Here is an 18,461-nt window from a genome sequence, read left to right on the forward strand (position 1 = left end):
TGGAGGTATGATGGCCCTTGGTCATCTTCAGCACAAAAAAAAATTCCAGGAATATTTTTTTTTCTTTCCCTATACATAAATATAGATCATGTATTAATTTTAATGTCCTTAAGAACAGTTTTTGAACACTTTTCCAACAAAAATTGAAATGAGTGCACATATATATTGTGCTTTTATTTCATGCTGTAAATTATGTGTCTTTATTTTTAGTTCTTTAAAACTATTTTTATTTTGAAGTTATTATATAGAATCACTCAAAACTCTATATTTGAAGCCACAAAAATGGTCTAGTGTACCCTTCATCCAGCTTATATAGATAGAGTAAACATCAAAATCAGGAATTTACACATAGTAGCTATCATAATCTAAGTGGTCATAACAAGACAAATGATACTTATTGCTATTAATTTATTGTTATAATTATTTAGCATCTATCATAGGCCAGGTGCTTTATAATTCATTCAAAATACCAATCAAATACTCTAAACAATCACTATTTCATGTAAAAAAGTAAGAAAGATAATATTTTTATAAATATGTAAGTTAATATACATATATAAGCTCACAGATAACTTAGCCTCAATACTATAACTAGAAAATGAAGGGTTTGAAATTCTAGATTTCTTTACTTCAAATATTGAGTTTTGTATGACATCACCAAAATTAGCTTCCATGAGTTAAAAAGTATAATAAAGTTGTTTTTCTCTATTTGTCAGCTATGTTATTTTAGTTCTCATGCTTAGAGGGGGATGGAAGAAAGAAATAGGAAAAGTTCCAGAATAAAGACTGAGTGACAAGGGTGAAATGGTCCATCATAAAGTATTTGGGGATCTAGTTTGCTTAACTCAAAGGACACGAGCCCAACATGAGGTGATTTTCATGAAGACTGGTCATCATTGGGATTTTCTGTCTATGAAAAACTGAATGAAAGATGAGTAAATTTAGAGAAGAGAACTTGTAAGGGAATGAGTAGTCTTTTTAACTCTTCTAACTGGCAAGCAGCTAGAGGTTGTTCACATTGATTACAGCACAAGCTTAAGGTAGAAGTAACTGTTCTCCCTCTGGGACCCCACCACAAGATCACCTTTTATTTGATGCTTTTATTTGATGCTCCATTGAGATGTAACTTTTAACATTTCATTATTAGATCTGAATTAGATTTTTATGCTTCCCAATGAGAAAGACTTAGGTTGTGTTTATTTCTGTATTCCCCCTAAAATGTCTAACATGGTTCCTTGCATCAAGTTCAATACCTATGTGTTAAAATGATTTCAACTCTTAAATTTTGGACTTCCTTCTGAAGGAAGATCTGAATTCAGAAAATACCAACGATGACAAGGGAGAACGTAAAAGATAGAGACAAATTCTTCTTCTTCCTTTGTCTATGTCCTTACAATGTGAGAGCGCATGCAGATCCTCCATGAAGATGTGGGGTCTCCTTCCTTCCTCACCCCTTGAATCTGGATTGTCTGTGCAAATTTTTTAGGCCAATGGAACACAGCACACGACTCAGTGGAGGCCTGAAAAGCATCCATGAGTTGGAGGACCACCAAGGGTCTGCCTACTGTCAGATATGTGAGTGGGCCTCTCAACTCATCCAGCTCTGCACACCCCACCAGTTGGCCACAGATACATCATAGAATTTGCTACAGATGTGCTGAGTGGAAGAACCAACCATAGAGACCATAGAAGTGTCAAGAAAGAGTATTTGTTGGGAATCGCTATATTGGAGGGTAGTCTGTTTAGCAAGTGAAGCTACTAAATTTAATCAGGTAGCAAAAGCAAAAAGTGACTGGCAATAAGAATGCTCTGTGTACTTCAAGAATTGGCTAATTAGCTTTATGGCCTGAGACGTTTTGTCCTCTACCTATCTAAAGATAGACAGTGATAAACTTATTCCAGTTCCCATTTACTTGGGAATTAAAATATCTTTATAAATCATCTGGACCTATTTGGTATAGAAGAACATTTGAGGAAACCAACAGAGAAGGATGCTGCTTGCCCAAGATCACAGTGTGTTTCTGACCAAACCAAAACCACTAGTCAGCTCCTCCAATCCACAGCCCTGAGCGCTTTACTTACTAACCTACGTGGAATTTTGGCCAGCCCTGAAATTCTATGACTCTGTTATTCTATGATTCTGTAATTCCAAGCCAAAGCACAACAATGCCAGTATTCCAGACAGCCTCAGTACAGGAAAAGAACATGGTCTAGACTGAAGTATCAAGTAAATTTTTCATTGTAAAATACCAACTACACCATCATGGATTCAAACACTGCACACAGCCCCGTCTTTCTGATATTTCCTCCAGAAATCACTGCTCCAGAGTATCAGTCAATTGACCTCACAGCCACAACCTTTGAATCCCAAAATTTCTTGCAGAAATTGGTTACTAAAAAAATGAAGATCTTAGGGGTAAGTAAGACTTGCCCCTGTGTGTAGTCCTCTAAAAGCCCTGGGCAGAAGGAGATTAGAAATATCTGGTAGCAAATGTTTTAAGGTAGGAGCCAAGTCCAACTTTTATTTCCATCCGATTCGAAAAGTACTGATCACATTTCTATACCAATTAATCTACAAGATTCTGTGAAGAGGAAAATGTAAGATGAATAGATCAGGATCCTTGGGTTTTTGAAAGTCACCAGTATCCAAATTGACCATCTGTGAGACTTTGAAAATCCATTTCAGAGAAAAGACAGGAGAAAGAAAATCAAGTAGAAAATGACAGGACTGATTCTATATCTGGGTTATTGCAAAGGGCTATATTTTTCCTAATTCAAAACTAGAATTCACAATCTGGCATGACAAATATATCTTTATAAAGGGCCTTTGTAAATTGCCCCCTTAATACTACAAATACTTATCTTTCCATCTATTTTATATCATTTACCAAACCTTCTTTAGTGCAAGATAGGGACTGTTTGGGGGTTTTTTTATAGATTGATCATGATATGTTCCCTTTCAATCTCCAACCTCCAAGAATGGAAAATAAAAATTTTTCAAAAATAAAAAATAAAAAAGATGGCCAACTTACATTCAGAAGAAGACCATCAGTCTAAATTGCTTTAGCATCTACTCAAATATAATAAGGTTCAAAAGTTAAGAGTTGAACAAATGGGTATTGAACTTGATGCAAGGAACCATGTTAGACATTTTAGGTGAAAACAAAAATAAACACAACCTAGTCTTTCTCATTGAGGTGAATAAGTACCTCATTCATATGTAATGATAAAATTAAATGTTAAAAGTTACATTTCAATGGAGCATCTCATAAGAGCCCTAAATGGTGATGCTGTGGTGGGGTCCCAGAGGGAGAACAGTTACTCCTACCTGTTTAACTTGAACTCCAAAGAAGTGATGGAATTTGAACAAATGTAAATGAAAGGACAGGAGGGAAGCAGTACTTTCTTAGTGCAGAAAGAATAATAAATGCATATGCCAGCCACATTTGGGGAATGGCAAGGGAGATCTGGAAGTGGTCGAGCTGGGCTAAAAAGACACAAGAGGATTAAAAAATAAGAAACAACAATCAGAATGGAGAAATGAACATTCATACAATGGAATATTATTCAGTGGTATAAGAAATAAGCTATCCAAGCCAAGTGTGGTGGTACAAGCCAATAATCTCAGTACTTAGGAGGCTGAGACAGAAGGATCACAGGTCCAAGGCCAGCTTCATCAACTTAACAAGATCCTGTTTCAAAATAAAAAAATGTTTAAAGGAACATTGAGCTTGTAGCCCAAAGATAGAATGCCCCTGGATTTAATGATTTAATCCCCAGTACCAAAAGAGAAAGGAAGTAGGGAAGGAAGGAAGGAAGGAAGGAAGGAAGGAAGGAAGGAAGGAAGGAGAAGGAAGGAAGGAAGGAAGGGTAGAAGTTATCAAGCTAAGAAGAGAAATGAAGGAAGCTTAGATGCATATTGTTAAGTGAAAGGTGCCAGCTTCTAAAGGCTACATATTATATAATTCTAACTATTGCCAAGGATCTAAGTGAGAAAGAGAGTGGGATTACTAGGAGCTCAGGAAATTTTGAAATCAAGAAAGTTATTCTGCATAAAATTATGGTAGATACTTGTCATACATTTGTCAAAATGTATACCGAGTATCCAACACAAGAGGTGCAGCATAACGCGAACTTTGATTGATTGCTCGTGTGGCAGTGTTGGCTCCTCAGTTGTAAGTACCACACTGATGTAAGATGCCAGTGGTGGGAAAGGCTGGGGTAGAGAGGAAGAGACTACATGGGAATGGTCTGTGCTTCTGACTCAACCTTAGTGAACAACTAAGACTTCTCTAAAACGTCTGTAATTTGAATAAAAGTGTAGGTATGTCAAAGGTAACGTTCAAATCCTTTCAACCAAAAGAATACCTGAACAGGAGGTAACCCAGCACTTTGCTTTTTCTTTACCATGACTTTTCCTTCTATTCACAGGCTATCCAGATCGTTTTTGGAATTATGACCTTTTCTTTTGGGATTGTTTTTCTTTTCACCTTGGTAAAACCATACCCTAGGTTTCCCTTCATACTTGTTTCGGGATATCCATTCTGGGGTTCTGTTCTGGTGAGTATGGCCAATCAAGTTCAATTTGAAGCCATGGAAACTAGGATGTAAGGGAAGTGTTGGTTGTGGAGTAAGCTGGATTCAAGTGTGCGATGTACTTTGAAAAGAACAACAGCACCAAAAACGATAAAAATTAACCTTTCTGAAATTTATTTTTTCCATTAAATCACTAGAGTTACTGATAGCTCGCCTTTGGGTTTTGAAATTCCTTGGAGAATATTTCTTTGGGTCTTGCAGTTGTTTATTACTCCATTCAATTCATTACTTCAAAATCAGATGGGGGAAGAAAAAAAGAGAATTAAAGGGGAATACACCGAGCGCTATGTGTATGTATGTCTGTATCACTTTGAATCTCACTATGACACATAATTACACTGCATCAATAAAAGTATAAAACCAAGGAAATAATTTTTTTTTAATTTCAATTTGTAAAGAAGAAATTTGTTTAAGTAACATAAGCCAGATCCACAGAGCCAAAGGTGAGTACAATGAGTCTCTTTCAAAGGACTCTCAGCCTAGGCGAGAAAGAAAAGATGTAAGTTTCAAGAAAGTGTGGTCAGTGAGATGACAGAGGTGCAGAAAGTGCTTATTAAAGCAAAGACAAAGGAGCGACTTACTCTTTAGAGAAGTGGAGAAGCAGGGAGCACTCCTCAGATGCGCCTTCTGAACTCCACAAAGACATCTATTTAATCCTGGTCAATGCGTCCTAATTTATCACCTAACGTATTGCCAAAGAATGGGTAAGATGTGGACATTGTGTTAGGGGGCAGTCTTGGTCTCAGGGTCTCCGATGAGTGGAGAGTCAGTTGCCATAGTGCATGGTGCACCATGAGAGCAGACACAGAAGCTGCCTCTGGAGGAGAGGTTTGCAAGTACAAGGGACATTTTCCAGGGCCGTTTCCAGCTTGACCTCATTTTGAAGGGTGATTGGTTAATCAGGTGAGGACATACACAGAGGATGGGAACGGGGGCTGTCTGGATGTAAGAGATGGAGATGCCTTGCTGTATGATGAGGAAGAAGTATGAGCAAAAGGCTGGAGGCATGGGGGAGGTTTGGTATTCTGTGAACTACAAGTGTTTGGCACAGGGAGTGAGGGTAGAGGGACAAGACTGGAGAGAACCCAACAAGAGGGCTTGAAATTTAAACATAAATGGGCTTCTAACAGATTTGAAGTTTCCACTAGACTTTTGACTCACCATCACAAAAAATCTTGGGATTTTTTTTTAGGATTATGAGCATATTAACTGCAACTCTACATTAAGTTCCCACCCAAGAGAACAATGGATTAAAATAAAATGGAATCTAGCATTATTAGTTATAGACTAATTTGATACTAGTGTGTCATGATATCAAAGCTGGGACTACAAGCACTCTGCAAGGAAGTTAAGTGAAAACACTAAAGTCCGGTAAGATTAAGAAAAGTACCATGCTCAGATAAATAGCTGAGGCTATTTCTTTCCAGTCCAGCGTTTTGTTCAGTATTCGCTTGCGGATAGTCATACAAGGCAGTTTACTCTTAACATGATTGTGTGAACTCAGAGGGCAGATAAAGGAGACGTATAGAGATCTATCCCCTGAGAACTCCCTAACATAACTAAACATGTCCATCACTAAGACATTCATTCTCTTTAACAGTTCATTATGTCTGGAGCCTTTCTAATTGCATTAAAAAGAAAAACCACGGAATCTCTGGTGAGTGATATTTTTACTTTTCTAAAAATTCCCTAACTTTAAAGTTATTCATTCTAACTGAAAGTGAATTTGGAAAAAATCACTAGGCCACCGCAATTCCACAAACTATCAAGTACTTCTACCAGTAAATGGCATTTGCTTCCTATTTTGTAAAATGTTATGGGTGCAATACAACTATACATCATAATGAGCTTCAAAGTGATACATTCATACATTCCACACAACACCACTTGGTGGCCTGCCTATCTAACCCTAACCCACGACTCCTCTCCTCCCTCCCCACATATGCCAGTCATATTGTCAGAGATAACTTCACATATGGACATATTATTTGGTCCGTTTCCTTCCTATACCTCCTTTTCCCCCTCCTCTTCCCTTTTCCTTGATTCCCTTCTGCTATTCTACTGGTATTGCTCCTTATTTTCACGGAGTCCCTTCTCTTTCCTATTTTCTCCCTAGCTTCTATATAGAGAATGTTATGATAAGCAAAATAAGCTTTCTATTCTTATAGAATAAGCCAGGCATGGTGGTACATGCTTGTAATCCCCGTGTTTGGGAGGCGGAGGGATAAAAGACCCTGTTTCCAAAGAAAAAAATATAAAATAGGTCTGGGAGTATAGCCTGGAGGTAGAAGGGTTCCATCCCTAGTACCACCAAAAAAAAATAAAAAAAAGAATAAACCACAAGTGCCAGAAGAGTTTTCTAGGGCATCTAGTTTAATTCTTGTTTTATGTGTGAAGACACTGAGCCCAGAATAGTTAAATGGCTTGTCCAAGCTCCCCAGTCAATTAGTGGTAGAACAGGTCTCGGGATTCCACTCACTCACTCACTCACTCGTTCGTTCTTCTTGTTTGTCCCTCTGCATACCAGACACTTTTGACTCATAGGAAATGGATAACCACACATAATCTAATGGAACCATAAATGAAGTCTAGAAACACAGAATACATTGCTAGAGAATATAAAATTGCAATGTATATATTAATTAAAAGTAGGATGAGGTTTCTGTCCTCCCAGAGATGCAGACTGGAGAAGACATCCAGGAAAAGAGTCTAGCTACAGACTGATTTATTTAGAGAAAGACACATTCAAAATGTGCACCATCTTATTGAGAGAGAGAGAGAGAGAGAGAGAGAGAGAGAGAGAGAGAGAGAGAGAGAGAGATGGCAGGCGGATGACAGAGGTTGACAGAGGTGCATGTTTGAGAGAGAGAGAGAGAGAGAGAGAGAGGAGAGAGAGAGAGAGAGAGAGAGAGAGAGAGAGAGAGAGAGAGAGAGAGAGAGGAAAAACACACAACACACAACACAGTGCTGGTCATAAAGGCAGAGAGGAAAGTTGGCTGGCCAGTCAGAGAGACAGGGAGGGGAACAAGAAAGAGAAGCTGGCTGGGGGGTGGAGGAGTTGGCTGGAGTGACAGAGCTGGGCTGGCCACCCCAGTTTTTTCTTATAGGAAACTGTGGGCAGGATGAACATATGTTGACCCTGGGGAAGGTCAATGCCACGCACTTCTCAAGATGGTGTGTGCCTGGGAATCTTCAAAGTCAGCCTCTGGGAGTTCTAGGGCCTTCAAGTCGCTCTAGGAAGGGGTGGGGCACTGCTTCCTCCCACTGCAGGTCCCCCAGCCCTGCATCTCAGTGTCTTTCTAGTGTCCACACAGGGGGTTCCGAAGGAGGTCCAGTTCAAGCCACACTGTAGCTACAACTGGCAAGGGTACGGCCAGGGGTTTTCGATTCAAAGCTATTACCCATTTGTCTTTTCAGTTTGCCTCTTCCTTCTCTCTTTTCCCCCTTTCCCATGCCTAGGCAAGACACCACAATTTCTACTTTGCTCAAAGACTCAAAAATGGTAGATATTAATAATCCAATAAGTTATTTTCAATGAAAAACATTTCCTTCAGTTGATAGTTGGGGAAAGAAAAGTTTTAAAAGGCAGAGAACTCCAGTGCTCACTTAAACACTAAAGTCTTGAAGTGAAAATGAAGGTAGGCCATGGCTTCTACAAGAATATCAAAATGGAGGTGGGCGTGATGGCACACGCTTGTAATCCCGCATTTGGGAGGCTGAGACAGGAGGATCTTGGTTTGCAGACAGCCTCAGCTACTTAGTGAGGCCCTTTGTAACTCAGAGAGATCCTGTTTCAAAAACTAAAGAATAAAAAATAGGGCTGGGTTGTCCCTTGGAGGTAGAATGCCTGGGTTCTATCCCCAGTACCACAAAATAAAAAAAGAATATCAAATGCTACATAGCATGGCTGCTCCTACCAACCTCTTGGGTCTCATGTGCAGCCTCCTCCCCGACTTGAATGAGAATTAACTTGGGCACGGGTCGTGGAGATGGAAAGCTTACTAAACATGCACTGGATCCTCTCCTTCTGTGGATGAGGAACAGAAGCCCACAGACATGAAATGCCTGGCATCTAATCACACAGCTGGCACGGGGCATCGCGGCACCATGATGAAAACCCTGCTTTTTAGTTGCCCCCCAGTTGCTTTGTCTCCAGCTCCGAGCGGGCCTGAGTCCCTGAGTGGTGCTCTGATCCTATTTCAGATCAGAGCGAGCCGAGTGATGAATTTCGTTAGTGCCATGGGGTCCGTCGCTGGAATCATTCTCCTGGTGTTTGGGCTCCTTCTAGACCGAGACTACATTTGCGGCTATTCTCGAGAAGGTACTCGGTGTGACGAAATTACTGTCCTGTTCATTGTAAGTATGCTACCTTTATAGAGTGAGAAGCAAATATTTTTTTAATATTTTTATTTTTATTTTTTTATTTTATTTTATTTTTTTTAATTTTTTTTATTGGTGCGTTATATTCATACAACTTCTTGGGGTAAAAAAATTGTGTGTACAAACATGTACTCATCGCTGATTTAACCCCTACCCAATTCCCACCCCATTCCCTCCCTGTCCCTCCCTCCCTTGCTTGACTTCGATATGTTTAAGTACATTGTGTGCTTTAGAGATTTTCCTCTTCCCCCCTCCTTTCTCCTCCTTTAGGTTGTCTTGTTTGCTCCTCTATAGGATTTCCTCTTTCAAGAGTTCCTCCTATGACCCATTTCTCCCTAACTCTCACATATTAGGGAAAACATCTGATTTCTTATTTTTTGTATTTTAATTAAAAAGATTCATTAGCACCCAGCCCACACCGTCCAGATAATGCAGTGGTGATGAGTGCCGTTTCTTTAATGCACAAACATTTGATAGACCTCTTACCAGGCATTGTGGGGTGGAACAATAAGCACATTATAACTCTCGCCTTCGGAATTGTCATGCGAGGAAATGAGATGAAAGATGTACACAAGTTAGTATAATATTAAATGAAATCCAGAAGCAGAGGCACAGGTCCAGCAGTAGCAGTATGCTCTTGTGACTCATCGTTCTAGAGTCACAAGCAGAGTGTTCTCATGGCTTTTGATTTGGTTTTAATAGTTAAGTTGGGCTTCTCACAAAGAAAGGCACACTTAAAATGGGCATTTATTCCTCTTCTTTCTAAAATAGCATTAAATAAAGGAATGGAAAATGAATGAATGCCAAAAAAAGCAATGAAAAGGGTATGAATCCACATGGAAAGAAAAAATAGTCAATACAATATATAAAAAATTGCTGAAGGGGACCAGGGGACAACAGGTCAGTGATAGAGTGCAGTGTTTAGCATGCACAGGGTACTAGGTTCAATACACAACACTCAAAAAGAAATAAGCCAGGCATGGTAGCACATGCCTGTAATACCAGTTTTGGGGAGGCTGAGACTGGAAGATCACAGGTTTGAGGCCAGTCTCAGTTACTTAGGTAAACAGTCAGCAATTTAGCAAGACTGTTTCAAAATTAAAAATAGGGCCAGGGGACACTTAGTCAGTGATTAATAAAGAAGTAAAAAGATGTTAGGGATGGTGAGAATCTTGGAAGACGAAACCCTTCCTGGTGAAACAGAAATGAGCAGCTCCCAACAGATAGAATGTGTGAAAAATGGCCGGGCGGGGTGGCTCACACTTGTAATCTCCACACTTGGGATGCTGAGACAGGAGGATCACACAGGTTCAAAGCTAGCCTCAGCTACTTAGTGAGGCCCTCATCAACTTAGTGAGACCCTGTTTCCAAATAAAATATAAAATAGGTCTGGGAGTTTAGCTCGGAGGTAGAAAGCCTCTGGGTTCCACCCCCACTACCATCAAAAAAAAAAAATAATAATAATCTCTCCCCAGTACTTGGGAGGCTGAAACAGGAGGATCACAGGATACAGGGCAGCCTCATCAATGTAGTGAGACTGTTTCAAAAATAAAAAATAAAACAGGGCTTGAGCTAAATCTCCACTACAAAAAATAATAATAAATAAACAAAACCTTTACAGAAGAGCTAATCCTGATACTCCTCAATCTATTTCACAAAACAGAAAGAAACTGGACTCTCCCATATACATTCTATGAAGCCAACATCATATTAATACCAAAACCAAATAAAGACAGTTCAAGGAAGAAAAACTACAGACCTATATATCTTTGAGGAACCTGGATGTAAAACTGCTAAACAAAATACTAGCAACACGCATTCAAAACCACATCAAGAAAATCATACATCATGACCAGATAGGGTTCATCCCAGGGATGCAAGGCTGGTTCAACATACGAAAATCAATCCATGTAATTCATCATATAAACAGAACCAAAGACAAAAATCACATGATCATCTCAATAGACGCTGAATAAGCATTTGATAAAATCCAATATCCATTTATGATAAAAGCATTGCAGAGAATTGGAATAGAAGGAATATACCTCAACATCATAAAGGCAATCTACAATAAGCCCACAAACAAGATCATATTAAATGGGGAAAAACTTCAAGAATCCCCCCTAAAAACAGGAACAAGACAAGGATGTCCATTATCACCACTTCTCTTCAATATAGTACTTAAGACTCTGGCCAGAGCAATAAGGCAAAAAAAGGAAATCAAAGGAGTACAAATAGGAAAAAAAGAACTTAAACTTTCACTATTTGCAGATGATAGAATACTATACTTAGAAGACCCAACAAACTCAACCAAAGGCTTATAGAACTGATCAAAAATTCAGCAAAGTGTCTGGATACAAAATCAATCTTAAAAAATCACATGGTTTTCTGTACACCAATCATAAGTCCACTGAAAAAGAAATTCAGAAAACACTTCCACTCAGGATTTCCCACAAAAAATAAAATGCCTAGAATAAACTTAACCAAGGAGGTAAAAAAAAAAAACCTCTCTAAAGAAAATTATTATTTTTTTGGTGGTACTGGGGTTCCTGGAACCCCTTCTACCTCCGGGATACACTCCCAGAACTATTTTATATCTTTATTTGGAAACGGGGTCTCTTAAGCCAGCGATGCTGGCTTCGAACCTACGCGATCCTCCTGTCTCTGCCTCCCAAGCGCAGGGATTACAAGTGTGTGCCACCACGCCCAGCTCTAAAGAAAATTATAAAACATTAAAAAAAGAAATTGAAGAAGATCTTAGAAGATGGAAAAATCTTCCATGTTCATGGATTGGCAGAATAAATATCATCAAAATTCCCATACTTCCCAAAGTGATCTACAGATTCAATGCAATGCCCATTAAATTACCAAGGTCATTTATGGACAGAAAAATCAGACCTTAAATACATTTGGAAAAACAACAACAACAAAAAAAAAAAAAAAAACAGAGCAGCAAAAATAGTTTTCAGCAACAAAAACCATGCAGGAGGAATCACAATACCTGACTATAAACTATACTACAAAGCCATTGTTATTAAAAAAAAAAAAAAAGCATGGCACTGGCACAAAAATAGATACATAGACCAACGGAGCAGAATAGAAGACTCAGAAACAAAGCCACACACTTATAGCCAATAAATTTTTTGACAAAGGGGCCAAAAACACACATTGGAAAAAAAAATATCCTGTTCAACAAATGGTGTTGGCAACACTGGTTAACCATATGCAGAAAAATGGAAATAAATCCCATTTTCTCACCCTGAACAAGAGTCAATTCAAGATGGATCAAAGACGTGGAAATTAGACAAGAGACCTTGAGGCTACTTGAAGAGGGCATAGGTCCAACACTGCAACACATAGGCACAGATAAACACTTTCTCAACAAGACCCCAAAGGCACAAGAAACTAAAAGACAAATCAATGAAACTGAATTGCTTGATTCCATGAAACTGAAGAGCTTCTGTATAGCAAAAAAAAAAAAAAAAACTGTCAAGAACCTCAACTGAGAGCCAACAGAACGGGAGATTTTTGCCACCTCCTCCTCCGATGGAGGACTAATATCCAGAATATCCAGAGAACTCAAGAAACTCAGCACTAAGGAAATAATCCAATCAAAAATGGGCAAGTGAATTAAATAGACACTCCATGAAAGAAGAAATTCAAATGGCCAATAAATGCATGAAAAAATGCTCAACATCATTGGCAATCAGAGAGATGCAAATCAAAACTACCCTGAGATTTCACCTAACTCCAACTAGAATGGCCATCATTCAAAACACAAACAACAACAGATGCTGGCGAGGATGTGGAGAAGTGGGAACTCTAAGACATTGTTGGTGGGATTGCAAATTAATGTAACTGCTTTGGAAAACAGTATGAAGGATCCTCAGAAGAATGGGAACGAATTTACCATTTCTTCCCACCAAATCTATCCAAAAGAAAGGAAACCAAACTACTAAACTAATGTGTGTGTATGTATGTTCATAGCTGCACGATTCACCATAGCCAAACTACGGAGCCAGCCAAGATGTCCGTCAACAGAAGACTGAATTGCAAAACTGTTTGATATGTACACAGTGGAATTTTACTCAGCCATAAAGAAAAATGCAACTACATCATTTACAGGGAAATGGATGGAACTGGAGGACATTATGCTATTTGAGATTAGTCTCTCACAAAAAAAAGATGAAACTGATGCTTTCCCTAATATGCGAAAGCTAGGGAGCAATGGATAACAGGAGGAACTCTAGATCAAGAAGGAGATTCTATAGAAGAGCAATCAGGGCAACCTAACTGAGGGGATAGAAGGGGGGAAGAGGGAAACTCTCTAAAGCACATGATGTACTTAAACATCAAAATCAATCACTAATCCAAGCATGGAAAGGAGGGATGGGGAAGGAATGGGGTGGAGATCAGGTAAGGGCTAATTGGGTGATGTGTGCATGTATGTCCCCACAAGTCTTTTATCCCATTAAGATGTATGACTACGCCGAGCGTGGTGGCGCACACTTGTAATCCCCGCGCTTGGGAGGCGGAGACAGGAGGATCGCACCGGTTCCATGCCAGCCACGCTGGCTTAAGAGACCCTGTTTCCAAAAAAAAAAAATAGGTCTGGGAGTGTAGCCCGGGGTAGAAGGGCTTCCAGGAACCCCAGTACCATAAAAAAATGTATGACTACAACGCACCAATAAAAAAATTAAAAAATAAAGCCAGGCGTGGTGGCGCACGCTTGTAATCCCAGCATTCGGGAGGCTGAGACCGGAGGATCACGATTCGCGGACAGCCTCAGCTACTTAGTGAGGCCCTCTGCAACTTAGTGAGACCCTGTTTCAAAATAAAGAATAAAAAATAGGGCAGAGGGTGTTGCTCGGAGGTCAAATGCCCCTGTGTTCCATCCCCAGACCCCCCCCAAAATAAAATAAAAATAAATAAAAGATTAAAAAAATATTTAGTGGACATGTAAAAAATGTGCTTAACACAATTAGCCATCAGAGAAATACAAATTAAAATCATATTGAGATCCTACTGCATGCACACCAGAATGATTTAATCAAAAGTTCTTCAACACAAAGTTGGCAACTGGAGCTCTATCACCTTGGAAAACTACTTGGCAGTTTCTAACAAGGTAAGCGTACACTTATTCTATGTCTCATAACAGAGAAGAATCTTCACAGCAACCCTATTCATCATAGTAAAAAACAAAGGAATTCCGGTATCTGTCAATAACGGAGACTCCACAAATGGAGATCATTCAGATAGCAGTAAAAATAGTACTGATACATGGGTAAATTTCAGTTGATTATGTGGAGCAAGCAATCTCAGACACCAAAGTGAACAGGCAAATAATCTTAGAAAAATATGATAATCTTACAGTTCAGAGGAGTGGCCACCTCCAGACCGGGTGGGAGGATCAACGTGGAAAAGACAGAGCCTTCTGGGGTGATGAAAATGGGCTGTGTCATGACCTGGAGAGCAAACAAACAGATAAAAACATAAGGTGTGATTCTTTATCTGTGATTCTCATATACTAAAAGTAACAGAAATGTTTATAATAGATATCAAAAGTTTTATTTATTTATTTATTTATTTATTTATTTATTTTGTGGTACTGGGGTTCCTGGAAGCCCTTCTACCTCCGGGCTACACTCCCAGACCTATTTTTACATTTTATATTTGGAAACAGGGTCTCCTAAGCCAGCGCGCGGGGCTGGCTTTGAACCTGCGCGATCCTCCTGTCTCTGCCTCCCAAGCGCGGGGATTACAAGCGTGCGCCACCACGCCCGGCAAGTTTTATGTTTTAAAATATAGGGTACATATAACCAAAAAATGTGTTATTTATTTATTTATTTATTTATTTATTTATTTGAATTATTGGGGTGAAACCCGAAAGGCATTCTATCTCTGGGTTACATCCCCAGCCCTATTTTTTATCCTTTTTAAATTTTTTTAAATTTTTTATTGGTGCATTGTATTCATCCATCATAATGGGATAAAAAAAAAAACTTGTGTAGACATACATGGACACATCTCCCAATTTTGTAACAGGTTCTCACTAAATTTCAGAGGGCCTCACTAAGTAGCTAAGGCTGGCTGCAAACCTGCAATACTCCTGTCTCAGTCTCCCAAGTACTGGGATTACAAGTGTGCTCCACCACACCTCTCCAAGAATACAATTTTTTTAAAAATGAGAAAGTAATTTTTTAAAAAAGCAACTGAAATTCACTAGTACTCAAGAAAATGCCAATTACCTTAACAATAGACTCTTATTGACATTCATTAGCCTGGCCACTATTAGAGAGCTGCCACACTCATCACTGGCAGAGACATGGTAAAAAGGGTGTTCTTGTGTGTCACCTGAAGAAGTGTGGGACGTCCCTACTGTAACGGTTTGAGATGTTGAAGGTGGGTTCTTGTTCTCAGCTAGCTTAGAAATAATAGCCAGAACTGCTGGAAACTTAAGCAAAGTTTATTATTACAGAGGTAGAAAGAGACAGAGGACTAAAGCACCACATCAGAGAAAATGTGGTGGAGTGCCTTGAAAGTAAGACACTGAGGTCTCTGAACATGTAACATTTTTTATAAGAGTTCATTATCTCCTTCCTCCCATCCTGTTAGCCAATAGTCCTCTTTTTCCACCAAAAGAAGAAGCAGGCTCACCAGTTATCTCTGCTCCGTAAGCCTTTTCTCACAGAGACGGATGAGTCTGACCAAAATGTGTTACTTGGTTAACAAAGTCAGAGGGCTACACGGAAGAAAACCACTTTGTCTTTGGTTTTAGTTTTAAAGCACGCATTGTCTACCCATGTTCTTGGTGAGTGTACCCTTTTCTAGCTCTGTCTGCTAAGAAGTTACTTATTATGTTAACAACTTGCCTTACAATAAAGAAAACACAGGAATACAGTCTTTTAAAGTATGAATGCTTTGTGTAATTTTAATACTATTTTGTATAATTAGTAATTACTATCAGGTTAACATAGTTTGCTTTTTCTCTTTAGCCTAAACTATTGTGAAAATCCATATAATTCTACTGTCCAGCTGGGCTAACAGCCAACTCTTAGCTGACCAAGGTCAATCGTGGCTGCAGCTCTTGGCTGACAGCTTGGAGGCAGAGAATATTACTTTATTGTTCTGCCTAAGTAAGAAAGCTTGTTCTTAATACCAATTAATACAGCTCTTATCAACAATCAATGCAGGCTCAGTCCCCATCGCCTACCATTTTAGAAAGCAAAGAGATACCGTGGACTTAACAGGGAAGATCCACGTCGCTAGGTTTCTACTTCTCACAGCAATTAAGCTACCTATGTGTAAGTACATATGTACAAAAAAGACGTTACAGCATTGCTCCGAGTGGTAGAAGCAGAAAAGAAAACACAGAAATTTAAAGGGGACGGGAATAAATCAGTTATTGCCATTAAAGATTCAAATTGAAATACTTTACACCACTACATATGTATCTTAAAAATTATGTAGCTCTAAAAGTTATTTGACCTACCATTAAAAAATGGTAGATAAACATGGTTGTAGTACAGAATGGCGTTGCATTAAACTTTGCAACTTACCTAAAGTCCCTCTTGCGTCCCAATCACTCCCTCGCTTCCAGCGGATTAAGGGAGAAATCAGAGGTTTGGGTGAGGGGTGAGAATTCATGAAGTAAACACTTCATTCAAGTATAGGAGAACACCAGCGCCAATCTCAATATTATGCGTGGGAAAGGGAAGAGTGGGGAGGAGCCAGGGGACGGCTCACTGCATTATAATGTGAGACTAAAATGCACTAAAAATTGAATTAAAATGTTCAAAAAACCCACTTTGTAACTTAAATATAAGGTTCAGCTCTACAGACTTTGACAGGTGCCCTGCTAGTGTCCAGCCTCTGGGCTACTGAAAAGGTGTGTGTCACAATTTGTTGTATTCTTTGTTGCCAAAATACAAAACATTTTAAAGGTCCTTTGCAGTAATGAAAAATAACATAAGGTGGTACTCTTAGCCTGTTTCTCTTTATGTCTATTTTTCAACCCTGTTCCTCTTTTTCTGGGCCTGTAGTTTTCATTTCTCCCTCTTTTCTTTTCCTTTTCTATTTTTTTCTACTCTTTCCTATTTCTGGACCACCTTCCACAGAGCACCTTTTTGATATTTATTTTTGAATTTGATGTACTTATGAAGTTGGGTATTTCCTATGTATAACTTATAAAGCATATTACTTTTATTACTGTCCTGAGGAAAACAATATGCCATGCCATGGTACCCTATGCTATGCTGAAATGTCAGGGTGCTCTCACGATTCTCCACGAATTCCATTTCAGAGCAGCAGATATGCTTGAGAGATGACGGGACGTTTTTATTACCTGGAATTACCTGGGAATTACTGCCTCATTTATAATCAGAAAAACCATCGCTGTGCCATATCACGACTCCTCGCTTTTTCTCTTCTCTTATAGGGGATTTTGATTATGTTGATGATCTTCACCACTCTGGAATTTTTCATTTCTCTGATTTTCTCCATTTGGGGGTGCCACTTAGAAGACTGTGAGTGTGTTACTTGTTGAAGGGCACTATGAGAATAAAGATGTGCTATAATATAATTTAGAGATGAATTCTGCTTATGAGGAAAACCCCAAGAGAATTTTAAGGCTAGCAACCCTGTGCAGCGAAGGGGCGTGAGTCTTGGGGAGGTGTCTGAGGGTGTGTGGGCTAATAAAACACATTGTGCTTCTGGTAAATGGCCTCCCCCACCTCCCCACATAGAATGGCCACCTTGAGATCAGCACCTCGATAGCCATGAATCCGGTCAGCCACGGAACAGTGATGTGGTGTTGCCTCCGTGGAAACAAATGCACGGAGTCCTCTAACTTCATGACAATCTCCTGCCGATTTCTCTGAGACTCCACCTGACTTCTCCTCCATTATTCAGGAAGATGAGTTATCTAGAGGAGTGGTCGGGCCCACAAGTTTTCCACTGAGGCTGCAAGATCATCAGTGTCATGGCTTGGTCGTGAAAAGTAACAATGGTAAAAATAATAAAAGAATTAGTATGCACAAGATTGCAATGGAATAAAAAAGAAGTAAAATATTATACACAAACAGGGAAGCTGAAGATGAGAACAATAATTTGGCTGAGGTAATAAAGCTTACCGTGGCAGGGCTATAATATTAACAGGCCGTCTGTCTGACTCCAGAACCTAAGATCTTAACACTTAAACAATTTCTAAACTCCTAACTGTTTTCATCTCAGAATCCCTTTAAAACTTATTGAGGAGTCATTGCCCATTGATACACACAATAGTTTTCCTAAAATTACTAATTTTCTGAAATATAAGTATTAGTATGGAGAATGGCATTGATTTATATGTGCACTAATCTCTTTGTTAATGCAGTTGCTCCCAGACTCAACTGCACATTCAAATGATCTAAGGAACTTCCATAAATATTTAAATTAAATCAGAAATATACCAATTAAGCCGGGCGTGGTGGCGCATGCTTGTAATC

The 18,461-nt window shown here is 39.2% G+C and overlaps 1 protein-coding gene across 1 annotated transcript; it reads left to right on the forward strand.

The window, feature by feature from the left end:
• Nucleotides 1-2,263: 2,263 nt before the first annotated feature.
• Nucleotides 2,264-17,521, forward strand: LOC308260458 (membrane-spanning 4-domains subfamily A member 5-like; the record flags this gene model as incomplete). Its single annotated transcript, XM_080691797.1, has 5 exons — nucleotides 2,264-2,416; nucleotides 4,432-4,560; nucleotides 6,197-6,253; nucleotides 8,800-8,952; nucleotides 17,414-17,521. The coding sequence occupies 5 exons, from the start codon at nucleotides 2,264-2,266 to the stop codon at nucleotides 17,519-17,521; spliced, it is 600 nt and encodes a 199-aa protein (XP_080547923.1).
• Nucleotides 17,522-18,461: the final 940 nt, after the last annotated feature.

This window comes from Muscardinus avellanarius (genome assembly GCF_963383645.1).
Source record: "Muscardinus avellanarius genome assembly, chromosome: 1".
NCBI lineage: Eukaryota > Metazoa > Chordata > Mammalia > Rodentia > Gliridae > Muscardinus > Muscardinus avellanarius.